General features: G+C 43.9%; 1 protein-coding gene across 1 annotated transcript in view; it reads left to right on the top strand.

The window, feature by feature from the left end:
• VWA8 (von Willebrand factor A domain containing 8) overlaps positions 1–27,910 on the top strand; it is a 1,418,144-nt gene that overhangs the window by 388,235 nt on the left and 1,001,999 nt on the right. Inside the window, exon 10 of the mRNA XM_078657276.1 lies at positions 11,814–11,945. Coding sequence (XP_078513402.1) covers positions 11,814–11,945 — 132 coding nt within the window. The remainder of the gene's footprint in view (positions 1–11,813; positions 11,946–27,910) is intronic.

Genomic DNA, 27,910 nt, shown 5'->3' with positions numbered 1-27,910 from the left:
CAGCCCCAAAAAATAGAAAGTTGAGTCGGAGATTCGTAATGTTGGGGCTTGTTCTAGCGAAAAGACGAATTGCAATATCTTGGAAAAGCCCAAACCCACCCCGCATAAAAATGTGGCTAGGAGACCTATGTGAATGGATGACAGCAGAAGCAGTAACGATTAAAAAGGTTAGACGAGACGAGAAACTGGAAGATAACTTAAGTGCATGGACGGTAATGGTGGCAAACATTAAGAGTAAGCAACTCCCCATAATGATAACATTGCACAGATGTGGAGGGAAAATAATAAACAAAATAGGATAGGAATAGATAGGCACACTGGAGGTAATATGAAGATTCTCACAAGACATTACCAACAACAGGAGGAGAGATCTAAGGAGCTGAGCCGGGTAGGGGGAGGGGGAGTAAGGGGACTATTGAGTTAGGGAATTGGAAAAGTTGGTAATGAATAATAATTGAAGTATAAGCTCACCCGCGAAAGAAGGGGCAAACTGTTGGAAAGTAACACACTTTGATGTATAGATGTGTATAGAATGACAATGTAACATAAAACAATATGTGAATCAAACCATGATTAATCTGATTGTACAAAACAAAGAATATATATATATATATAAAAATATATATATGTATTGTGCGTATGACTAACTGGACTCCTAAATTCTTGCAACGCAACCGAGGGAGGCTTTGACTGGAGTAGTGTGGGGTGCTTTTAAGGCTGGCGTCGGGTGAAACACTTTATTTTTAGCCTGCATTGTCAGAAAAGATAAATTCCGCTTATGAGGGAGTTATACAGTGAACTTGGCGAAGCTGAGGCACTTATTATGGCTGTTTCAGAAGGCTCAGATCTGGAGAGAGGTCAGTTTAAATTGTACATTAGCTAAAGCTACTATTAATGACATCTCGGCGAAAAGAAAAGCAGAAAAGGATCTGGCTCGGAGGCGGGAGTGTTATGGATACAGTGAGCAGGTTGGGCATGTCCTGGCAGTACGCACTAGGCAAAAAGTGGCCCAGGGGGAGATTGTTGGAGTCCGGGATTACTGGGTCGATTCTGCTACTGATCCAGAGGAAATCCAGGAGGTTCTTCGAGTGTATTATTAGGGCCTCTATGGGGCTGAGGGTGTACCAGAGGAGGAAAGCATTTTGGATTATGTGGATTCAATCTTAGTAGGCAGGATAAGCTCTGAAGATCTGGATTTTTTTTAGAAGCCCCAACTACTGGAGAGGAAATCCAGGCGGCTTTTAAAGATCTGTAGTCTAGGGAAAGCTGGTGGTGTCGAGAAGATCCCGGTAGAATTTTTAGAAAGTTTTTTTTCACCACTTTTGATTCTGATTTGCTCGAGACATATTTACAAGTGTAAAAGGGGCAAAAGGCACCAGACTCTTGGTCCTTGGCTAATATAGGGGCGTTTTTGAAAAAGGGAAAGCCCCTGCAAGACCCTGGGTCTTTAAGACCAATTACTTTAATCAACAGTGACACTAAGGTATATTCTAAAGTTTTGGCCACACTGCTAAGTCAGATTATATGCAAAGTTGTCCCTCCCAGAGAGCATGGCTTTATTCCGGGGAGGGGGACTAAAGAACATACTCGTCGAGTTATAGCGCTCTTTGACGCAGCTGCTGTCTCTAGTGATCGAATCGCATTAGCCCTTTTAGATGAAGAAAAAACATTTGACAAGGTATCCTGTGGATACGTATGGACAATGTTACGCTGGTATGGAATTGAAACTAGCTACATTAAGGCTGTTCATGCAGTTTATCGCAATCCTACTGCCAGGCTTCAGATTATGGGGAGGCAGTCTGGTCAAATACAAATTGAGAGAGGCACAAGGCAGGGGTGTACCTGCTCCCCTCTGCTATTTGCTTTATATATAGACTCTTTGATTCGGAAACTTGAATCCAACATACTAATCATACCTCTGCAATTCCATGGTTGGAATACTAAGGTTCTTGCTTACTCTGACGATATTGTAGTAGTGACACTGGTGAGGCACTGTAGGAGATAGAAAACGAGGCCTTGGTTTTTAGGTAATTCTCTGGCTATTCCCTGAATCTGAACAAAACCAAGTTGGTGGTCAATAGACAAATACAGCTAACCGATACATGTATTGTTGAAAAACCAGTGTATTTCGATGTTAACATAGTAGCAGAAGTGGATGAGATAGTGGAATAACTTCATTTGAGGAATCCCGGGCTGATTTCAGTATCAATCAGAAGGATTTTTTTTAAATACTTACAGATTTGCAATTCCCTTTTTCAGAAAGGAGGGGGTCCAAGAGTTTTGCTAAAGCTGCTCTTATGGAATTGCTAAGGAGTAGTTTGGATTGCACAATCAGCTAAATCTCTTGTGTTTTGAGCTCCTTTCTACAGGGTGATCTCGAGAAGCATAGGGATAATTGGCAGAAGAAGCTGGGCTCTTCAGGTTCTTGTTTTTATGAATCTCTTAAGCTAGGCTGAACCCTGCTGTGCTTGGCTGCCTTGCAGGGGCAACACTATGAAATGATCTTTGACCTGTAATATACACTGGCCAGAATCATCAAATGGGGTGCTCTGTAGACATCTGCTGCCCTCTGTCAGGGCATGAACATATGAAATGTAAAGGGGTAACCCTGTGTCCCTCAGAACCTGGGCGTTTATGAAATGAACCACAAATGGTTCTGTCTGGAAAACCAATTCCTTAGCGTTCCATAGAGAATATGTATCAGGAAACACACCAAGATAATTATTATTTGATTTACAAGAATAGTGTCTTATTCTTTTTTCTATATGCAAGGCTGTCACATAGGCATATCTTTCATTTAAAATACAAATGCATGACTTAATGGTGAATACGTGATCAAGAAGTGACAAAGTGAAAAAGTGAATACCATATATACAGTGTATAGATTATAAAACAATATGTACAATGTATGAATCAGTTAACATCCGTCCCTAAATAAAATAATCTCAAATCCACTAAACAGAGTCCTTTCCCTACATTAGGGCGAGGAGAGCGTAGGGCATAGATTGTTATGAGGCGTTAACGTTTCGACCCAGGAACGTGCATTAATCGACTAATGTTACATCGGGTCTTATTCAGAACAGAGGAGTAGGACAGCCAAATATGGTGGTGTTGAATTAAACGTGATGAGCATGATAGCAATAGATAAGACCCACTGTCAGTTTGAATTATTTTGCTTGAGTGGAACTGGTGTATAGGGGAGTATTCGCAATATACCAGCAACAGCGCATTTAGAAGGGAACCGTATTCCGTAGGCCAAAGTGTATTCTTCAGCTAGCCCAGGGTATGTTGATGCCGGAAGTCTTCATTCATTTTGCATGAGGTCTGTGACCGCATGAGTCGGTAAATGGTTACATGGCGCGCGTGCGGGTAGAGTAAAGGAACTAGGTATCAACACGCAGTTCCTTCAAGTTCCTTTACTCTACCCGCACGCGCGCCGCGTAACCATTTACCGACTCATGTGGTCACATACCTTATGCATAATTAATGGAGACTTGAATTCTTCATCAATTTAATAACACTCTCCAGACCACAGAAATGCGAACAGGCGTTTCGCACCTGTGGTTTTTGCCATTTCTTGCAAAATATTCCAAATTAATCTTATAAAAATAAGAGTCTTTAAAACAAATAAACACAAAAATGGCACTTGTTGTGGTAAATAGTTAATCGTATGTTGATCTACATTATCAAATGAAATAAAATATGAATTAGTTCATAGTTACATACTTGTTTATACTTAATACCATAGCACCAATTTTTATAGTATTGTTTTTCTGTTGTGTCTGGACTCTAGAAATGCTCTATCTGTTTCAATTTTTATCTTATGCAACATCTCACTCTTAATCCCATTATTAGGGTTTAAGTTCTCATTGTAATTTGATTCTCCTACTTTCTTGTGTCACAATAAATCAGTTCTGTTTGGTTGCATTGTTATTTTTCTAGTATTTGTTTAATCACATTTTCCACCACATTCATAACGTATTTTTATAGAGGTAACAAGAAAGGTAAACTAACATTTCATTAAAGCACTATGATTGGTAGATATATAATTCACCTGGGCCTGCTTTTTTTTTTTTACAAAGCTGTAAATTCAGACCTCTCGAGTCAATACGTTCTATTTCTGATGGATACATCTAACCTATGGCATACTATGAGATTACCAAGGCGCAATCTTTAGTGACTGTGGAAGACCCATACCATCCGGGTTGCAGCCACTCATTGACACAGACATGAGTTTTAACTCTATATATTAATTTGAATCTAAGGCCAACAGTGATCAATGATCTAATCACAAATCATCAAAGAGACGATATGATTATACATTTGACAAATTCATAGATATCTGTCCTACACATTATTTGCCTTTTATGTATACAATCTGATTGTCGGGAATGAATAGTGTGCAACAAGAGTGAATGATGATACAGTTGTGGTGTGCCTGTGGATTGTTTCATATTTGATTTGTACATATATTTATTATCTATTTTTCATTAAAAATAAATGTTGTACATAGCAATAGACACAGTTTGTTTCTGTCCCTCCTCATGTCAGAGAAAGATTATAGTTAGGTTGTATATTATGTTTGAGTTGCCCTAGGAATTTGCATTGCGCCAGACTCCTAGCCTTGTTTCCCAACGCCAGTATTACTACGCGCTGGAGCCCCTTTTCACAATCGACTCTGATATGATCCAGGGCATACAAAATGCTTCCCGGTACTTTGATGATGATGAGGAGGCAGACAATGTACTCCACCCTCACTACACAGAAAAGGATTTTACTTGGACATGCTGAATGCCAGTGGGTTAAACCGCTTCAGAAACTGAGCTTAAATTTCCACCTAGTCCACCAAAGGAAGAAAGTGTCTCTTTTCCAAAGGTAGTGCATAGAGCAGCATAATAATGCTCAGAGCAACAGATGGTTTAGATCTTCAACTACTTACTATTGAAATCAGATCTAGTTTACTAAGGGAGATATCCCAACCAGAACGGTTGTCCTTAGAGGCGCTGTTTGTCTTTTAATGAGGTACTCTCACAAATGTCATGATGGTCACTCAGTCACAACTCTGCTCATCCGGGAAGTTGACCTGTGGCCAGGCGTCACTGACCAACCGCTGGCAACCAGGAGTTCCTAACAAAGCACCCAAACCTGAAAGCCTTGCAGTACCGATATCAAGTAGTAACGTGAACCCAAATGGTTTTCTTTCAAGTGCACGGGACAGAAAATGTAAGCACCTTGGCGCTTTTGGTACATTTTTCTTCAGCCACCTTGGCCCTATGTTATTTGAACACAATGAATGTGCCTTTTGGGCAAGTACACCCATATATTGTGTGATCTGGTCAGTGATATCTTGTTGGAGGCCGTTCTGGAGGCCCTCAGGATGTAACTTGCCCAAACAATCCAGGACGTGCTGGGTGAGAGCTGCCGTGACGTGCAGGATGAGAGCTGCTGTGACACCACCCTGCATAGGTCGGACTTTCCTGAGTGGTATAGTGCTTAGATGGCAAGCTTGGATGCTAGTGACCAGATTTTTAGGGCCCCATTGTTGGCTCTAGACAAATTGGATTCAAGGCTGATTGTGTGGTGGAACTATTTAAAGATAGTCACGTCATAACATAATCCCTTGCATGACTGTCACCAGCTCCTCAATTTTACAATTAATGTAGAAAGTTTAGGGACTCCACTGGAGGATGGCATACTGGCAACATCAACCTTCTCAGCCAGAGCAGCATCCAAATCACACCTTTTGCTACAGAGGAAATGGTGGCAGTTAAAATTGTTCACACCAGCAGGCAAGATTGAAGCAAATAGGAAATGTGATTTGAAATCAAAAAGAGCAATATAGAAAAGGGTACCTTCACTCAACTCCCTCATTAGCAGTGAGTATGTATTGCAGTTTTCCTGTGTATTAGGGCAAATCTGATCGAAGTGAACTATGTGTCCTTTTTGAACGCAATACATACGAAGTCCCTGCACTCTTCTTCTCTTATTTTCCTCTCCAGTAAAAAGATCTTGTACAGAGACTCGTTGCATAAGTACTTCTGTTGACTCATAAGAATCTTCAGGTCTTTAAGGAAACAAAGATACTTTGCAATGGCGGCCGTAAGCCTTCTCCTATTACCTTTTCCTCTTTTGTCTCTAGCAAACCATGCTCAATTTGTAGCGCAATATCCATAAGTTGTAGTTAAGTATCGGTCCTTGAGACTGACTTATGTTAACTCTTCCTATATTTCTTCTCCTAAACGCCAACGAAATAAAGACTATTCTATTTTTTTTTTCTGGCCAACCCGTTTTTTTAGTACCATTTGCTTAAAGTGATTGCATAAGTAAGTGTCTAGGGAGCCTTCGATGAAAATCAAGGATAGCTTCTTCTGTGGTATAAACGGTGTCAGAACGATCTAAAATAGTCCTAAAGCTCTGTATGTAGATTCATAATTATCCAGGATGAGGCCACCTCATTTTACAACTGGAGTGGCCTAAATAAAAGCATTCCTAGCAGGATTGCTAATTATAAATTCCATGTTATATCCATGCATGCTAAATTGGTGTACTTGAAATGTGAACTGAATGGTAGAAGCATTCAGAAATTATTTCAGATGCGGAGGGCATCTATGATATTTAACTCCTCCTAAACCCACTTAAGGACAGTCTAAGGTCATGAGAGCCCAGCAGGCTACTGCTTGTTGCAAAGCGCCATTTTCCTAAGGCAAAGCTTGATCTTGTTGATTTAGTGATTATGCAGCAGCTACTAAATCCTCCATTTGTTCCATTTCAGTATTAATTTTACAAGGTACTAACAATCTTCAAAATCTTTTAATAGTAGGTCTCCCCTCTCTTACCTTATCTTTGCGAAGGGTTGATGAGTGATCTTGCAACTTATCTCGCTGCTGTCCTCCAGAACGTCTGGAAGGACAGGAAAGAGACACTAGGCAAGGCACCAAAGAAACACTAGCAGAAGGAGCCAAAAGAAATTTAAGATGTAACCTAAAGATATAAAAAGCACAAAACATAAAAAACTCTTAAAACTGTAAACAACAAAATGAACAAGAGGAAGTAAACATTAAGTTAAAAAATGCAAGCAAGCACAACAAAATCCAGTGAACTCTGGACAGAAGAAACAAGCGACTGAAATGCAGGGGATTTTGAGCACATCAAAGATGAATCCTTGAAGTGTTGATACCCTCTTTTGAAGTAGCTGCTTCTAACAATCCTAAGCAAAACCAGGAGGAATATTGCCACCATATCTTTTGGCATCACCAGTATTTAATATGTAAAAGAATGAGTGTCAGTACCCAAAGCCCTGCACAGAAGCCTGCGGCTGCTGCAATTAAATGTCAGCATACCCAATGCCAAGACTGTAAATGCCATTTTCGTCCACTACCAGGCACTCCCTGCCTCTTTATCCTACTCTTTTAGGTTCCTGCTTTCTCCCTTTGTGACATTTTTCCGTCTTTCTCTTCCTTGTCTTTCTGCTTTGTTTTTGTTTTTTTCTGCTCTTGCTCTTGGTAAGATTCTAAAGCAGAAAAATAAGTGTTGGTCCCCAAAAATGAGTGCCAGTGGCTCCCACCTTCTCCATTTGCCAAAGCTCAAATGGTAGACCCTGTAAGGACTCAGTTTCCCAAGAGCCAAGCAGTAACTGCTAAGCGCCCCTTCTTGTTATTTAAGCTGCATGTTGAACTGTCTTTTAGAAAGGATTTAATTCCCTGGACTGAACCTAGGCTGCTCAGATGCAACCCAACTTGGCTTCCGATGTCTCGGGTGAGATCAAGATTGCACCCTCCTAGGGGAACGAGGCCTGCCACAAGGCTTATAATGTGGAGCCCGCAACACCTTGAGATACTATCTGTGTCGCAATCCGCTGCAGCTTTCACTAGCGTGCCTCCTGTTAGGCTCATTGGTGTGAGTATGGAGTATGGTGATAGTGTTTGGATAATGGTATTAGAAATGCTACAGCATATTCTCATGCATATTCTTGGACTGTACCTTTACCAGCAAATATATCTTTGTCTGGCAATGGTCTTATTTCTTTGATAGATAATACATAACAGGTATACTTGGTTGTTCTATTCATATATATCTATAATTGCCATCATTTTGAGTCACACACTTTGCCACTTCTCCAGTGTATTATATAGTTCTGATCGAACTACTTTAAGAACATTCTTATGTATTTCTTAGAACATTTATGATCTCTTAGTTGATGTAATGTTTGCTTTCATTATTCTCAAAGTTAATTTCGACTACACTGCCCTCTTTAACTGTCTTTCCTATTATTAGTCATTTGCCTTTGCAGGGTTTTTAGTATTTATGTTTTCACACTGTTTAAAGTTGAATATCGTTAAGTATATATTTGTAAAACACATATGTAACATCCAGATTTGGATGTTTTAGCACAAATACTGATTTAAATTTTAATCCACTATCAAGTGATTGCTTGTAACTGTATCTAGATATCTTGTTGTTCTTCTAAGTTACTATCATGATATGTCTGTAGTGGTTTTCTCTAATTGTTCACCTGTTGATTCACTTGTGTTTGCAGCTGAGAAACAGAAGTACATCCTTAAATCTCTTTGAACTATTTCCAAATATTGTTTTAAAGGTGGCTTCAACGCATTTGGCAGATTCTTTTATAATCATTTTTTTAAAAAGGTTTTAAGAATACATTCTTAACTCCTAGGTTTAATTGTATGCCATGCCTTAAATTGCTAGGTGAGTAACTCCTAACATGATGTTCTATCTTATAGTTCAATGTCATTGACAGCCATTATAAACTGTTCATCATTTAAGTCTGCTAACTGAATGCTACTAAAGCAAAGCATGCTTGCTCATATTAGTTGGTTCTGCATCAAACTGAAGCCATTGTGAAAATTGAAGTATGTTTTCGTATTATTAATTAAATATTATAATAAACAGTAAGCCCTGGGCTACCCAAAGCTTCTTCGGAGTTTTGTTTCACCTTGCTTGCGTCCACCCGAAACACATTTTTGAATGACTAAAACTATTTCTCCCCAAAAGTGGAATGATTGACTATGGGTTTAGTTTTTACATTCTCTGTGTATTGATGTTCTGATGTAAGGATACGTCTCTTTTACGCCACAGACCTGCCACCTGTCATTGCCATTGATTCTGAGGGCCATGTGCTTGGCTGATTAGAGTGGCCTGAACTGTCTAAATATTGCTGTTCAAAGCCACATGGGCCCTTGTTTGTCCAGGGCACGATGAGGTCAATACAGAACCTTGAATTCCACTCTACGCTTTACCTGCAGCCGGTGCAATAGGCTATGGAACACTTAGGATATGTGATCCTAAGTGTTCAGTTACAAAATGGACTATGGCTGCCTTCCTGGGATCATGGTTAGCTTACTATTGACTGTCCTGCTCATGGAGGCACATCAGCCATCTTCCATCCTTTGAGCTATTCTGAGGAGATTGTTATCATGCTCCATGTGGTTTAATGGCTAGACACTATTTACATCCAGATCATTAGGGGTAACAGGTTGAGGGGCAAAAGAAAAGGTTCCAAAATCTAATGAATGTGTGTGTACATGTTTTCATAATCAGATAGTAATTTGTGTAAGTGTTCGGAAATGGTTGATAAGGCTGCAAATGTTCATTAGAACTTGCATCAGGCACCTCAGGCAACATGGTATTGTACCAGGTTTCAAGTTGTAAGGCCAAAAAAGCAACATTTAAGAAAGAGTTAAAGGATAGGCAAAATATTTACCCAGTGAAGGTGAATCTCTTTTGAAATTTTGTAAAGACACTTGCTTTTCCCCTGAGTTTAAGCTAGAGTGGCAATTTTCTTTTTGTATCACTTTTGGTTACCTTGTGTCTTTCTGTGGAATGATTATAAAGAACTATAAACATCCAATCAGTATAACCGGAGATATTCCATTTTGACGTTTTAGGTAGCTATAGCACCTAAAAGCAGAAACTGCCACTCATGCTCATCTGCTCAATCTAGACTGGGAGAAAGTCACAAGGTTAGACCAACCATGATGGGGCAGGGGCTGGATACAGGGACCAGGTTAGTTCCCACTAAAAAAAGTTACTTGCTCAAACTCTGGCACAAAGAGTTCTGTTTGCTGTGGAGAAGGCCGTGAGGAGTAGAGAGAGGGCTGTGGATGATCGTCACTGTAGCGCGAAGAGCAGGCTTGGCGATCTGGATGGTCATCACTGTAGTACGAAGATCTGGTTGGGTATCGCAGATGGTCATTGCTGGAGATTTGTGTTGCGGGCAATGCGTGCTGTCATTGCTTAGTATGAAGTACAGATCGTGCACTGCCTGTTGTTGGTAGCTGTTCCTGTGAAAAGTCTTGTTCACCGGAGCTTCGCGTTGGCGATTGTCGAGGGCGACAGAGTCCTGGCACGAACTGGCCTGTTCACCATCGTGAAGAGCCTAAAACTTCAAGATTTCACATTGTCTTGTAGAGGAGGGCACTCTTATGCCAGCCAAGGGTCCAGGGCACATTTTGAGGATCAGGGTACTCACTCTATTAGAGGCCAGCAGGGCTCAGACAAGTCAAGGTAGGTTCTGTTGCAGCAGGTCAGCTACGCAGTTGCAAGGAGGCCTCTAGAGCTTGTTGTGTCTTGGAAGCCTAGAACAGGAGGTCAGCCAACTGACCGTTGGAGTTACTGAGGTTAGCCTGGGATGAAGGGAGCAGGTTCAGCCTTCCTTCTCGGAGAGCAGAACAAGCATCACTCAGCAGAGTAATCCTCTTGGGAGTAAGGCAGGCAGCAAGGCAGTCCTCTGGTAGCAGAAGGACAGACCTGTGGGGAAAGAAGTCAGTCTTTCTGTAAAGTCTACAGGTCCAGGAGAGTACTGAAGAGTGTCTCTGGAAGTTCAGTAGTTATACCTGGTTCCAGGCTTTGAATTGGGGTTATTCTCTATACTACCTCCACATCTGGTTCTAGAACGTTCTTTCCTTCTCCTGCCAAGACTCCAAGGAATCTGAGGTGACAAAAGAATAGTGTCAGGTTCTTTTTTGTTTGCTGGAAGCAAACCCTTTGAAGCTTAAGTGGGGCAGTGAACTGCTCCAACCGAGCTATTCAGGCAGGATGGCCCATCCTGCTTACACCAGTCCCTTTTGTCTCAATGTCTGGCAGGAATACACAAGCCATAGCAGCAGAGTGATCCACAGCCTCTTGCAGAGTAACAAACGTGATTAGGGTACGTCTACCTGCTCTCAATCAAAAGTTAGCATTATTAAACATAAATAGATAGCCCAATATTATCCAATAGGAGACGTAGGCCTTACAGTAGTGAAAAGCAGATTTAGGAGCTTTTCAGTACTAGGACTTGTAACATTTAAACCCAATGTACCTTGCCCTATGTGCCTTTAGTGCCTTCCTTTAGCGCAAGCACTTTAGCACTAGTTAGCAGTGGTAAAATGCACAGAGGCCAAATGCCAACAAAAACCAATTCAGAAAACAGGAGGGTTGGAGGCAAAACGTTTGGGGCAAGACCACACCAACGATGCCTGGTCTAACACCCAGGGTAACAAAATAAAAATGAGTAACCCTTTGTAGGTGATTAGTTGACACTAATTAATTAATTAAATTTGTTTTGTCCATGGCACGGGTTTGGAATTAAGGCATAGGTGCACATCTTGAGGTATTCTGCAGGAATAATTCCGAACTGGAGGGTGATTGGCATCCAGCGTAATGGATTGTGAAATGGACTGAGGAAAATGTGAAACAGCCTTATTGGATACTTTGTTATTCAGTGTACTCTATCCTTGTAGATAAAGTGTGGGTTTGTAATGCTAACATCCCCAAAGGACTAACATACTGCTGTTTGTTGTATTCTTTTTTAGAGATTTGAGCTTCAGGATACTAGCACTTCTCCTGTTCCACACAAGATTTTGCAAGTCGAAAGATTACCTGATAGTGGGATCCTGCAGGCTGTTGTAAAAGTCCAAATTGCTGACAAAGCAAATTCCATCCAGGTAATAATAAGAAACATTTGTGTACTGTGGTATCTCTGTGTTACATTTTAAGAGACCAGTGATGGACTATTGTATTGAAGAATTTATATAGTAAATATTAACCCTATGTGGTTCTTCGCCACATGGATCTCAATCTACACTATGTGGGTGTGAGGTGGGAAGTGCATTGTCTTTGCTTTTAAACTATGTTGAAAGTCTTCCCATGTCACGCGTGCGGACCACTAAGGTGCGGTTATCATATTTTGTGATGTGGAGCTTGGTGGTGTGATGGATGAGGAAATGTGAGAGATAGGCCTGCATCAGTATAATGTGTGGTATGCTGGCAGCAGTGATTAGCAATGCTGGTCCCTTTATTGCGTTAGTAATTTTTCTTTAGGTTCTCCATTCCATTTGGTATGCTGGTTGTCGCTTCACGCCCTGATCTTATGGGTTATGGGGAGGTAACAGGTGTGGAGAAGAAGAGTGTGGGAAGTAGACAGCTGGCTAGTCAGATGCCATAGTTCTCCTTTATTTGATTGCCATAATAAGATGTTATTTTTTAGATTTACCAAGATACCCTGTGTTGCAAATATTCTTTAGTGATAACAGCATACTTTTGTCCACGGTATGTGATTATTAGTGAGCTGCACGGGGGCTATGTTTTAGTCCTCTAGTACAACATTACCTTGGGGTAAAATAGGGTCAGGTAATGGGGTATTCCTGCTAAACAAATACTTTAACACATAAATACTCCTGGTCAAAGTGTGCTGGAGCAGTTTTCTTGTTTTTTTTGGGACAATGGCTGGCCCCACCTACAGTGAGATGGAATGCCTCATTATCAGGTCCTCCTCACGCTAGGTAGGATGCCTAAATTGGCCACAACCCTCCTCAGAGGGAAGCTCCTAAGAGGATGTAATAGAATGGTATCCCCTATGAAAGTGGATTGTATGAGGTGTAAAAGAAAAGTGCTGAGGGGAGAAAGGAAGTGATGTTAAAGTTGCTTCTTGTCAGTCTAAAGTTTAATTGTTGACCTCACAGAGCACGGTTAAAAGGCAGAGAGTGATCGACATGTTTCTGCCTGAATGGTGCTCTCGGGAAGGTCCTCTGTTAACGAGTAATTTGTGGCAGACCTTTCGAGCCTTTGCAGACCCCTTTGGTTAGTAGTGAGTGGTTAGTTTGGTGGGCTGATCCTGCCTGCATCTGTGGCCTCCAGTTGCCAGCTAGGTTCCCCAGGCCCTTTCGTACATTATGCACCTGCCCTGTTGAAGATGAGGGATGAGGTGGCGAATTGGTAAATAGTACCATACAGAAGTCTTCTATCCTTTTTTATTTGTTAGTTTCAGGTGTTGTCATTTCTTTAGAACTAGTCCTCTAAACAAATAGCCTTCTCATATAAACAATAGGGTATTATTTAATTACTGAGAAGGCACCTGTGCTGGAACATTTTCCTATTAGACCGGTAACTGACCAACACCTTAATTGTAAGGGTTCATTTCAGTTTTGCTGAAAACTCTCTTCCACAGTGTACCCTTTGCAAATCATATGACTATAACCATTATCTCCAGCAAAGGTTGAAAATACTTCAACTTTGTCTAGCTCTTTATTATTTCTCAAGTGCTGTTTCGGCAACACTATAAGGACTCTTTACATGAAAAGTTTAGAGAAAATATTTTGATTTTATATTTTGGCCTGATGTAGCACCCGCAATATGGGCCCTTACTGGTGCAACTGTTGGATGTCTCGTTCTTTTTATCCCCGACCCAGCAACGGCTTGCATTAGGCACCGTTAAAGGTTATTTTTCCCCCCTGACGGCTTCTTGACATTTGCCTGACCATCTTTCCTTGTTCAAAACAGGGTTTCACAAAGATTTGCAACGTATGTTTAGCCCCTTAACCCTTTATGATTCCACAGTGGGATCTCATTTTGGGCCTCACCTTCCTCCCACTCTTGAACCAATGCACAACTGTCCATTTTGTCTCCTTACTCTGAAGACTGTGTTCCTTGTTGTGGTAACTTTGGCTCATCCCATCAGTGACCTGCAAGCTATCTCGGTATAGCCATCTTACACCACCTTGTTTTTGGATAAAGTGGTTTTGAGGACCAGGGTGCCCTTTTTAGGACTCGCCCTGCGATTGCAGGCCAAAGGCCTGCTGTCGCAGAGCGAGTCTTTTGTAATCATTTCAGGCTTTTGACTTTCAAGGAGTAGGCAGAGCGGACAAGAGGCTGTTACGCGCACGCAGCCGGCCGCAATGGGATCAGGTCGCGCGCTCACCCTCTCCTGTCTCTTCTTTCTCTCCTTGGAAGCCTCGTACATACACACACACAGCCACAGCCCCTGCTTTTCGCACAAGCACACACACAGAGACACACACACGGGCACACGAGCGCACATACACACACACATGCACACATACAGACACCCCCCCCCCGCCTCCACCCCCCCAAGGGTGAGATGTCCCCCCCCTCTTTCCTCGCACTCACCTGAGAGGTCGGCGCGGGCCCTGTCGAGCAGCAGGAGGCAGGCGGTGAGCAGCAGCGGCGGCTCCATGGCGCTCGGTCCGTCCGTCTGTCTGACTGCCGGCGCGTGCCCCCTTTCGGCCTCCTATACAGATGCGTAAGAGAATAAGGATCAGTGCGTCCCTCCTACGCACTGAGCGAGCGCGTGCCCGCCCGCCACAGAAAGAGAGCACGGACAAGGACCCGGGTCTAATATCAGCTGCGCACGACCCGAGGACAGGGGGCAGACCAGGGCCATGGAAGTATAAGAAGGACAAGGACAAGGGCCGAGGGCCCGCCTGCGCTCGTGTATCGCTTTGTGTGAGCACAGAGGCAGTCTACGCTGCCAGGTAACAGTGAGTATTCCCAATATTCGGCGTTGCTTTGGGGGTGCCCAGACACTCGTCTCCCAAGCTCGGGTGTCTTTTCGCCGAAGCTCAGGGCACTGCTTACACTTTTATTTTCAGTGCGCACTTTGATTTTCAGCAGACCTACATCCCTGTGCTATGGCAGTAGCAGCCGCATACACCGTGACATGTGCAGAGACGGCGCCAAGTCCACACAGTTATTTATTTAATGCGTTTTTATATAGCGCGGACTTTACCCGAAGGCGTCAGAATGCTTCACAATAGGAACAGAACTGATACTTGTTTAATTTACACAGAGAACAGTTAAACCTTTACTTTTCGGATTACACAATATGTTTGTACAGTGTATTCAGGTGCTCGTTATTTCTCTTTTCTTCACTGAGTTTTGCACTTTCTTTGCTTCTGACAGATTCCCCGAACGCCCTGTTTTATACTTTGGTGCAGGCATGTTTGAATGCCCTGCTCTGCTTCCCACAATGCCCCTGCTCTCCTGGTGTGCCTCTTTGGGAAAAAACCTGAACCTTCACAGATGTTACATACTCATGCCTGTTCACAAGCCTTGCTTCCTTTACCATGCTACGTTAATATTGAGATGCACTCACACACACACACAACAAAAAGGCTGCTGTTTACCTTTTTTTTTATATTCATAAGTTAATAATATTTAAATAAACTAGTCACCAAGTGACTAATAGAGCAAATCTAACGAGTCATCTCCCACTGTAAAGACAGGGGCACCTTGCAAGAAATGTTTTGTGCAATTGGTTCAAGCATTTTGCACCACAGTCTACCATATATGAGAAGTAAAAAGAACTAACCTTTTAGAGTGCATTCCGCTGCAGAACCATGATAATGGCATATGTTCCATTCACAATCAAGCTGTAATTGCCAATAAAAATCATTTTTGGATAGTTGGAAACAGATTCTAAACTAGTAGACATGCATGTCCCTGGTACAAACCATAGATGAATGTGATGAGGGAAACCTTGCTTTAGTGACTTCCATGGGTACATTCTTCAAGAGGGCGTCTTTCTTTGCAGATCGAGCATTGCCTAAAGCTGCTGTGGTTTTCCGGAATTGTCACATATGCTCCTCCCAGCACGTGCATACTTAAGGAGGAAGGCATGGGTCCTAAAACTACACCACAAGAGGTGTTTCTCCTATGGTGCTGCTTCTTCAGCTTCATGGCAGTCACTAAGGGGCTTATTTACAAGCCCCTTTCGCTACTTTTGCGACACTTTTAACATGGGAAAAGTGACACAAAAGTGGCCCAAGCAGCTTGTAAATATGCCCCTAAGTTTGTAAGCTAATTGGATACAGAGGCAAAGCCACAGTTTTGCGGGTAGAATTTGGGATTTTTCTTTTAGCCCTTAACCATTATCCATTAAATGGATGCTGTTTTTGGCTTCCCATACTTTAAAGATTCTGTTGCAGAACCTCTGTTGAAACAATTGCCACATAGGACTCTCCAGCTTTCATTTCACTTTGCATATTTCTCTATTTTATTACCTGCTCACTCTCTTTATTCTTTGATACTGGGAAAGATTTTTTTAAGAACTTCAGCCAATTGGTCAAAGATGTAAGCTACCTTAACCATGATTCTGATGTTTTAGGGGTTAGTCGGATAAACATAAAGGACTTTGGGAGAAGCTCTTTATTCAGGTTTAAATGAATGCATTTCCATCTAAAGAAGGCCAGACTTAATGACTTTGTCAATGCTTGTTTTAGGTCAAGCCTAGTAAAATCATGCGCTGCTCTGTGAGGCATGCTGTATTGAGGTAGGGACTTGATGCTACGCCCACTCTCCGCCCACATTTTTAATTGGCTTGTCTCATTGTCCTCTGTAAAATATGGCTATTCATTGGTCAAAAGGCTTAGTAGTCCCTCCTTACTACTGCCATGTCTCATTTTGTAGCCTTCCATGGCAATATACCCAGTTAAGTGTGTTGTTGCCGGGTAGGCTTTTACTACATCCTCCGAGCACTATTTTCTCAAATAGATTTGTCCTGCCGGCTGTTGCAGGCAGGACACGCTGTCTCCTGAGGCTTTTTAATTTTTTTTATAGTAAGCATTTGCAATGCAATAGGTCTCACATTTGCGAGAGTTTAGGAGCGGTTTGGAGAACCCTGGTTTAAGCTATTAGCATTAAAAATAACAATGCCTTTTATTTATCTGTTTTAAAAGCAACACATAAAAAAAGGCATTGGCATTTACAATGACAATAGCTCAAACTCTCATAAATGCGAGGCCTATTGCATTGAAAATGCTTGTTGCCAAAAGTTGTGACTTCTCTTCATGTTGTATACAAAACAGTGATAGATGGAATGCTTAAATTAATCTTAGCTACTGGGGCCGAATATATACTTTTACTTCGCATGCGTTACATCGCATGCCCTTACGACAATCGTTACAACGGCCGCGTTGTTACAATGCGAACTATTACATCGCAAGTCATTTCAAGGACCTGCTGTAGAGGACGCGCTGGACTTAAGAACAGTAGAATTTACTATTCCTACTCCAGTTTGTGCAACAGCAGGGAAGTTGTTGGATTCTAAATCCAACACCAGTGCACCCCCTACAGCAAGGTGTTGAAACGACTTGCGTTGTAATGGTTCACGTTGTAACAACCGTGTGCCACATTCTTTGCTCCACCTCACCTTTCTAAAGAAGAGGTGAGACTCCACCATCTGGAGCAAAAAGAGCGTTGTCGTTCTACATTGATCGAACCAAAGAGTTCTGGGTGGATGACCAACTGTTTGTTGAGTACTTCGAGGCAAAGAAAGGAAAGGCTGTGCAGAAATGCACCATCTCAAAATAAATAGTGCTCTGCATGAAGATCTTCTACACATTTTCCAAAAAGCAAACCCCTGAGGGTTTGCGTACTCATTCCACCAGAGCAAAGGCTGCAACCACTGCATTAGCTCATGGAGTCCCTGTCCCAGACATCTGTCAGGCAGCAATGTAGACATCCTTACACATGTCACCAAGCACTAGTGCCTGGACTGTCAGGTCCGTAATGACGGGTACTTTGCCCATTCAGTCCTACAGGACTTGTTGGTCTAATCTGTTTACAAACCCACCTCTGGAGAGGTATTGCTTGGGTAGCTATTCTAAGGTAAGGAATCTGCTTATCTTACAGAACCTCCCATCATTCCCACTCTGAGGACTGATTTCTGCATAGAGTCACGCTCTTGATGCCCATTGTGATGCACATAAGTCCATCCGCATTCTTCGCAGCTCCTCGCTTCTAGTGTGGAAAAGTCATGAAAATAAACTGATGTCAGCCCTCTGGGGTGGCGGCTATATAGGCATCGCGCATGTCACTTCAAGAGGGGACTTCGTCGACATGTAGCTGACCAGTGCCACCTACTGGTATGCAGGGGCACTGCTCAAGCATGACCGTATCCAGTCTAACGCCTGGGTATAATTCTAAGATAAGGAATCTTCGACTAGATAGTCTCTAAACAGGAAAAGTATTAGCAAAGGTGAGTAACTTGTTCTTTAGTTAATTTTGCTCTCCTCTACAGCTAAACCACTGAAAGGATTTAAACCAACCTGTGCACGAAACAGAACTTTCAGAAAGTGTTTGTCATTTGATTTAATGTAAGATGTTACAGTTTGAAAAAGGTGTCGGTGGGCTTCAAAGCGTTAATTTGATATAAATACATACTGTTAAACTCATGAGCATGAAACTCAGGTTGTGCCTAACACATTTACAGTTTTCAAGATAAAATTGACAGATGGAGGTCTTCAATATTTTTGGGTAGCTAATAAGTTAATTTTAAGTTTCAACCCATAAAACGACATTCAGATATAATAAAACAATGTATCAAATGATATCAGATACATACCATGATTTTCAAAACATATGATAAAAGCAAGACCTAATTATGCAGGCAGCCATTGTTTAATGTGATAATGAAAATTCCACAGATCTTGAAGAGTTAGTTTTACTAAGCCCAGTGCCGACTTCGAGTTCAAAATACCCAAATTCCTCTGCAAATCCCAGAGCAATGTGGTCCCAGGGATGCGATATAGGCCAGAACAGAAATTGCATCTTTATTTCCACCCAGTTGGGATACTTGTAATAATGTTTTACCTGGCCAGCCGACATACCCTAGTTATAGGCAGGGCCACTGGAAATATGTGATTTTGCTCCAGCTGCATTTTCCGCATGATTTTGGGTTTGCCACATTTGTCACATATTCTATCATCTGCAGATTTTGGAAAACATTATTGTTTCTAGCTCACGTGGTATTAAATATTACCAAAAGAAGTGATGACACGTTGCTATGCAAGTGGCAGGCCCTTCGCAAACGTTGACTGGTCAGCTTTCTGTGTTTGATTGTAAAAGTGGTCAAATAAGGTGGAACCTTTGCTCAGATAGTATTAACATGTATAAAAATGTCAAAAGAATGAATTAATACTGTTACAAAAGGTGCCATATTTAGGTGCATAATTCGCTTTTTCTTGCTGCATAATATAGGAACCTTGACATATAATTTGGTCTTCCCGCATAATTTCAGTGACCCTGATTATAGGTTAAACATTTCAAATGCATTTCGCCTACCCAACGTTTAACATTTCACCATAAACTTGATTTCGATCACCAAGATCTTAAGAGTACATCACAAATAAATATTTCACGTAAACATACATAAAACATGATAGAAGTGGGTTACAGGAACATATGTCCAGCACACATAGGGAGCTCGCAGGCAAACCCCACGAGATACAAATCAAATCGCATTACTAACAGAAGAAAATATGACGAAAATTCTCCATCATGGGCCTATTCCATAAATTAATCCGGCACGAGTTCAAAACACCCACCTTTCAATCAAAATATGTATTAGTTGTATGGAAAGCCGTGGCCGCATACATTAATTTGTCTGAGTATAAAGTGTCATGTACCCTAATTGCTTGTATCAATCAATAACACAGGCCTTTCAGACATTGGCAACATCCATTAGACAATGTCAATATAAAGCGGCCGTTCAATTACAGTTTGAGTTGATCAATAACATTTGGCTTAGAAACAAACTGTATTTAAGATCTGTGAGAGGCCATAGCAGCATACATTAAATCGACTCAATATAAAGTGACCCTGCAGTTACAGCTTGTTTGAGTCAATGAGCTGGGAAGGAGACCAAATTGTTTTGCAATCCCCTGGTCATCTTCCCATTACGTTTCCGACACTAACAGGCTATAAAAAAGTAGATAAAATGATCTCAGTATAAAGTGCCCGTGCAGTTGCATCATAAATGCGTCATAGACCACAGGAGGAGATATAATATAATAGCTCCGGCTCAGAGCGAATATTTCCATCTCTCCAAAACATTAGTTAAGCCGACACTTGCCTTGCAAAGAGAGTTCATGACATCCAAAGAGAACAGGAGCAGCATACATTCAATTGTCTCCTTGTGAGATACCCGATGTAATTACAACATAAATCGGTTAATGAGCTGGGGAGGCAAATTAACGATTTTGCAATCCCCAGGCTATTATCCAACTCAATTTCGTTGACTAACGCACATGCACTGCAGGGACATAGCCATTAAGTGTGAACATCCATCGATAACTTTCTTTTGGTACACTTTGGCTTGTCGCCTGGTCACCCCACGCTTTCATTCCACTCTCAAAGGGGGCAGAGCTGTTTCCACCTTGATACCACAGCTCTGGAACAACTTACCCGAACACTTGCGCAGGGAACCAGTCCTCCTTCCTTTTAGGAAAAAACTCGACTATCTTGTTCTTGGAGGCATTCACCATGAAATAATTCTTCCACACCAGCTCATACGCACTGTTTGTCGTAAACTCCCCCCTCGAAGCGCGAAGAGACCTGATGGTGAACCAGCGCTATATAAAAGCTACTTAACATAACATAACTTAGATCGCCTAATCCAAAAGGCCATCAGGAATTTGACCATAGCAAAGACCTCTAACTCTACTTGTGTCAGTGCTAAGTATCCTAAAGGCTTCCAAGTGCTGCATAGTACCCATATTCCTGCATAGGGGAGCTAACCACTTGTCTGTAGGTTATTATTATTAATTAGCATTTATTAAGCGCATGGCTACCCTGAGGCATCCCAGCGCTGGCGGTAAATCAAGTTAAAAGAGGAGGCTAGCAATTGCTGTTCTGGAATAGCCATGTTTTAAGAACCTTCGGAAGGAGAGGTGGGACGTTTCAAGCCGCAGATTGAGAGGAAGGGTGTTCCACAGTCCGGCTATGTTATATGAAATGGAGCGGCATCCGCTACGCAACCTATTGATTTTAGGAATGCAGGCTAAATTTAAATTTGCCGAGCAAAGAGATTTCTTACGAAGATAGGCAGTGATCAGAGATTAATGCGGGGGCCTGTGCCCCTAAGAGTCTTGTGAGCAGTGCATAAGGCTATAAAGGAGATCCTCTGCTTTACCGGCAGCCAGTGAAGGGCTTTCAAACTGGATCTAGCAGACTGCGTACTGCCACAACCAGTCAAAAGTCGTGCAGCGCAATTCTGTGCCATCTGAAGCTTCCTTAGGGTAGATTTTAGGGCTCCCAAGTACAGTGAGTTACAGTAGACCAGGCGTGAGAGAATCAGAGCCTGGACCACAATTTTCTTAGCTTCAGTAGGCAGTAGGAGGAGGACCTTCCGTAGCATTCTAAGGATGCCGTGGCAAGCCCACGTCACTGCCACTGCCTGGACAAAAAAATACATAATATGGATCATTGTTTCGGGCACCCTTAGGCATATGGGGCAGATGCCATCAGTTGCTTCATTCACTTGCCAATTGCTACAAAACATTTTAGTAAAAAGTGTTCAATAACTGAATTGGAGATACACATACAAGACTGCTGCCAACGCAGGACTTAACGTTCTTCTAATAGGGTTCAAATTTGTGTACGTATTTGCGAGTTGAAAAGCTTTGGCCAGGTACCCATGGAGGATATTTGCAGACAGTTTCTCTTAAAACCAAAATTCATACATGAACTTGAGCTCAGATGTTGTGCCCATGGTAATATACTCAGAGAAGACTATAAAGAGGTACATTTATCTGCCCCGGAAAGGCACGAACATACCTGAACCAGTGGAGGGGCCTGCGGAGTGTGAATGTAATACAGGGCTTCCCCATAGAGGCTTGGTCAGGCATCCCTCATACTCTGACCGAGTACAGGACCTATCTTAGTCTAGCTAGTCACAGGATCCTTAATGCCAGAGTTAAAAAACTATGGAGCTAGGTATAGGGATTCTAAGTGGTAATCCCAAACGATGATGGCGTTACATTGGTTTGACCCCAGATTTCTGCTCCATAGAGTGAAGTGTTCTAAAACTACTTCTTCTGCACCTCGAATGCAGGGGATATCATTCATCTACACTACTCCATCGAAAAGCGTACAGGTTACACCATGCTTTGTGCAGGTTCTTTGACATCAATATGCGTTTTCCCCATTTTTCGTGCCCCAATAACGTGAGGTCATGCCCCGGTTCAAGATGTGAGCTGTCCAACTTAGAATTACTCTTAATGCCCTTGTGTGGTCTAAAAGCTATCTAGTTATTAGTTTAGTAGTGTTGTTGACTAGTCCTTTTGAGCCACAGAACTCTTCACATTTGTTCAATAGGTTCCGTTGGTCACATGGCATCTTTAAGACCAATAGAGCGTTTTCTGCACATAAGAGTTGCAATCTTAAACCCTCCCAGCACTGGGGTATCATTGCTGCAGGAGCTCACCTCCTCTTCCACTTGGGTGATATACAAAGAAAAGACGAGCAGATTCAAACACGCCTCTGTTCGCAGGAAAAGGCTTTGTGGTTTCCCCAGCAGCTCTCCAGCATACTATGGGAAATTTGTTAATGCAACCATACCAAAATATTCAGGGTGCCAGATGGAATGCCTGAAGGATGTAATAACCTCTAAAGCAGTTGACTCGGTATATTGTGGAAGGCGGCCTGAAGAGCCACAGACATCCCATACACCAGCTATTTCTTGAAAAATGCCCACAGCAAATGGAACCTAAACACCTGGTCTATGGCGCTTTTTCTTTCTAAAACCTGCCTGATCATGTGATAAGATGTTGTTAGCAACCTACGTTTTCAGTCTGATTGTTAATGCAATTGTAAACATTTTTGGGTATTATAATTTTTTTACACGTTTTCATATTTTACATTTTTTCCTGTTTTTACTTTCTGTCCTAACATTTGCGAATTCTTCAAAAGTCGTGAGTTTTGTGTCTTTAAAGTCTTTAAAAAAGATTCACAAAGAAAAAGGTGATACTGAGTGACCAGTTCTGGGGAAAAAATTGGAGTAGGCAGTACCCAGAGGTGTGGAAAAAATGCACAAAAAGGAGAAAATGCATTTGGTGGACAATAATTTCCCAAAATTTGAACTCATGCGAATGCCATTTTGCATTTGGAAACCAGCTCTGTTTTCCCAAGCTCGCAAGTTTTGGTGAATTTGTGAGGCTCACAAAGAGAAAATAAAAATGTAATACACGTTAGCTATTGTAAGCATGGTTAAAGGACAGATTGGGGGTAGATGAAGAAAGTTATAGGTCAATCACGGAGAAAAAAAAATGGAACCTCTTGCAAAATGAGTGAGTGAATAAATGAAAAATTGGAAGCCAGGACTGGCAATTGGCGAATTTGAAAAAGAAGGGTTAATTCACATGCCTCCATAGATAGTGCTATAAGTTAAAAATGATATCTACTGGCTAGAAAATGGAGAAACTCACTTCTGCGTAAAGTATTTGAATACAGTTAGAAAAGTCCCTGCTCTTAGTCCGATTTATTTATTCATGTTTGGCTCCATTGAGTGGAAAACCATTACTTACGGGAGCCAGTCTTGTGACATGGACAGGTCTACTTTTAGAATCAGTTTAGTTAACGATGGGTAAAATGCCTATGTGTAGCTATTACAAACACTTTTGTGCTAATGGACACCCCATGTATACCCAGAGATTTTTTTTTTTTGAAATATATTTTTATTGCAGAAACAAAAATCACCCCGTTCAATAGGCCAACCTATAAACTGATGGCCCCCAGCACGCAGTATAACAGCAAATCAATACACAGCCGATTAGCCCACATCCCGGAGGCTGGGCGGCGCAGCAATTAACCAGTTCGCTGTAGGTACCTCAGTGCCTGCCCTGTCCGGGCCATAGGTCAGTTATAACATATCATATCCGCTTTTACCCCATAACAACCAACCCAACCTTTCCCATCTAGCCCTAGGCCATTCCATTGTCACTTCTCACCCATCGCCGTGTCAACCTCCCAGGGCTACCCAGTTCCGGGAGGCTGCCGGCGAGCGGCAGCCACCCCCTCTCTCGGTGTCTTCCTTAACCCCCCCCCCACCAACTGCTGCTAATGCGGGTTCCAATATTCCTTTCCTGCTCTAATGATGGACATCTACCAGGAGAAACAGACAAACAAGTAGTCCCCATGGAATCCCTTCCTATACCTGGTCAGGCTCCTCGCCTTCAATCATGCAGTCCCTTAACGCCTGTACTACCAGCTCCCAGGACCGCGCTAGATCTAAACTTTTCTCGTTGCCAGTTCTAGCCGCTTGACGCATCCTGAGCACACTCTCACAGCCCGACCACTTCAACAATTCATTCCTCCATCTCCGCACAGACGGCCCCTCTTTAGACTTCCAATGCCAAGTGATTTCGCGCTGTGCCAGAATCAAGCCCATCCCAATGAACTTGCTCGTCACTTTGGTCTTCTTAGTATGCGGGAACCAAAGAAGTAGACAGGCAGCCATGTCAAAGTCCACCTCCCTATCTGTGACAGCGTTCAGGAGTTCCCCTACCTCCGGCCAGTATTCCCCTAGTTTCGGGCATCCCCACAGCATGTGGTCCAGATCTACCTCAGGTTCTAGACATCTCGGGCACATGGCGTCAAGCACCTGGAAGTGTCGACGTAATCTCTCCGGGGTCAAATACGCCCTATGGAGAACGAAAAAATGCACCTGCTGGAACCTCGCATTCCTCGTCTCCTTCCAGGTCCTGTGTAACACCTGGCTCCACACGGTATCCGGGATTTGTTTGCCTATACTGGCCTCCCATCGAGACTTCAACTCAACCAAAGGCACTAGTCCTTCATTTAACATTCTGCTGTGGAGGCACGTTACCGCCTTGACGGTGCCCGCTGCCATTACCACATATTGGCACACCATCGTCACCTCCGGTTCCACCAGTCCACCCCCCCAATGCCGCTGCATCGCCGATACGACCGCCGCATGCAACAGGAAGGTGCCACCCGGCAGGCCGAATTGTTCCTGTAAAGTCTGGAAGGGGGCCAGCGTCCCATCCACATAGAGGTCTCCCACCATCTGCAAACCCAGTTCTTCCCACGTTAATAAAGGGGACCAGTCTCCCCCGTGCGGCAAGGCGGTCAGCATTCCCAGCGGAATCTCCGGCGCATACGGCCGGCGCTTCCCAGCCTTCCTCAGGTTCCTATTCCAACACAATCTCAGTGTCCGTTCCTCCATCGTGAGATCACTTCCCGCCAGTCTCTGTTGCATCACGATAGAGGATAGGACATGCCTCTGAATGCCTACCCCTCGGGCATTATCAGGCCCCCTAAATTCTCTGGCCACGTTCTGTGTCAGGACCTGTAACTGCGCCGCTAGATAATATAATTCAAAGTCGGGGACTGCCATCCCTCCCTCGCACTTGGGTCTTATCAAGGTGGCTAAAGCCACCCTCCGGCGACCCTGGCCCCAGAGAAAGCCAGTCACCAATGTCCTCAGCTCCCTAAAGATTCCCTGCGGGATCCACACCGGTAGCGTTCTAAAATAATAAAGTAGCCTCGGGAGTGCCACCATTTTCAACAGTGCTACTCGACCGAGCACGGACAGTGGGAGAGAGGCCCAGAAGTCCGTACTGCCCCTCAGCGCTCGGATGCAGCGCCCCACGTTCCCCTCAAGGAGGTCCGCTGCGTCGTGGTAGATGCGCACACCTAGGTAAACAAAACAAGAGGTTTCCCACACTACCGGTCTCGTGAGTTGCGGGCAGAGCGTAGACTTTCGCAACGGAAACACACATGTCTTGGACCAGTTCACCCTGAGGCCTGACAACCTGCCGAACCTGCCCAACATGTCCACCGCGCCTTCCAGTGCCCTCCCAGAATCCGCTAGGTATAACAACAGGTCGTCGGCATACAACGATATATAGTGCGGGTCGGGTCCCTGTGCAATCCCGTCGTAGACGATTCCCGACCTTGCCTGCGCCGCTAGCGGCTCCATCGCTAAGGCAAATAGCAGAGGGGACAATGAACAGCCCTGCCTCGTGCCTCTGCAAACTGGATAGGCCGGAGAGATCATGGTCCCCAGCCGCACCCGCGCCGTAGCCGAGGAATAAAGCACTCTCGTCCAGCCTCGGAACTCTTCCCCAACTCCGAATTTCTGCAGCACGCTGTCTAGATAACTCCACTCTAAACTGTCAAATGCCTTTTCGATATCGACCGTTAGCACTACCGGGTCCTGTTCCGCCGCAGCAGCATCATCAATGACCCCGATCAACCGACGGATATTCATCGATGTGCTCCTAGAGGGGATGAATCCCGCCTGATCCCCATGCACCAGGGAGATCATCAGTGGCAGGAGCCTGGTAGCTAGAATACGACTCAAGATCTTGCAGTCTACGGTTAGCATAGACAATGGGCGGTAAGAAGAGACATCTAACACATCCCTGCCCGGCTTCAGCAGCGGCACTACCAGCGCTTCCCTCATAGAGTCAGGCAACCGCCCCACCCGGCTCGCTTCCGCGTAGACAATCTGCAGCCTGGGCGCTAACTCTTCCGCAAATTTAGCGTAGAACTCTATCGGTAGTCCATCTACCCCTGGGGTCTTATTCCGTGCCATATGACTAATTGCCCATTTTATTTCCGCTAGGGTGATGGGGCCTCCCAGGTCCCGAGCATCCTCCGCATCTAGTAACGGCAAAGGGATCAGATCCAAGTATTCCTCTATCTCCGTAGCAGCTGCCTCGAGGTGGCTGGCATACAGTCCCGTATAGTAGGACTGAAAGCGCCCCAGGACCGCCGACTGCGAGTAGACCACTTCCCCGTCCTCTCGTCGCACACTCATGATCGGGCATCCTCTAGGGCTCGGATCAGCCAGCTTCGCAAGGAGCGTGCCCACTTTGTCCCGCTCCTCATGTACTTTGACAGCATACAGTTTATAATCAAAACACCTCAATCTCTCCGTCTCAGTCGCCACTCCCTCCTTAGCTTGCAACAATCGTTCCTGCAACTCCGGCCTTTCGGGTCTCAGTCGTTCCACCCCTCTCAGCACTTCCTCCGCCTTCTCAAGATCATTCAGCACTGTTCCTCTCACGGTCAGAAACCGCCCCATACACACCCCTCTCACCACCACTTTCATCGCATCCCATTCAATCGCTCTGGACGCCGTCGACCCAACATTTTCCGTAAAATAGCTGTCTATTCCCTGGCGGACCGCGTCGCAGAACACCGGATCCTCCAGTGTCTCCGGACGAAGTCGCCACGTGGGGACCGCAGACCTCTCCAGCTGCCACTGCATAGAGAGCAACAGGGGGTTATGGTCAGAGATGGTCCTGGACAGATATTCTGAGTGGGTCACCGCACTCGCCAGTGAGGCGCTGCACAGCACTGAGTCCAGTCTAACATGCAGATCGTGCAGCGCGGAGAAGTATGAATAATCTCTAGTTTCGGGGTGTTGCGCCCTCCACACATCTACCAGGCCCCACTTTTCCTGCCAATCCCGCCTATGGGTCGCAAGGCGGCGCACCGGGGAGTCCACTAGGGGCGGGTGCGACCTGTCTAACAGCACATCAGTAATGGAGTTAAAATCCCCCGCCAGCAATACAGGGCCTGCCAAATAGTGCGCCAATGAGCGCGATAAACCCTCGAAGAAACGCGCTTGATCAGCGTTGGGGGCGTAGATGTTACACAGCACCACCTCCCTACCATATAGCCGCCCCTCCACTACTACATATCGGCCCTCTGAATCGATGCTCTGATTCGTAACTTGGAATGGCGTGCCCGCCCTAATCCATATCAGCACCCCTCTGGCGAATGCCGAGTACGTCGTTCCAAACACCTGTCCCCGCCACCTCTTCTGTAGGGCCCTGCACTCCTGCTGCGTCAGGTGAGTTTC

This window comes from Lissotriton helveticus, chromosome 8 (assembly GCF_964261635.1).
Source record: "Lissotriton helveticus chromosome 8, aLisHel1.1, whole genome shotgun sequence".
In the NCBI taxonomy this organism is placed as follows: domain Eukaryota; kingdom Metazoa; phylum Chordata; class Amphibia; order Caudata; family Salamandridae; genus Lissotriton; species Lissotriton helveticus.
This window is presented reverse-complemented; position numbering and strand designations above follow the sequence as displayed.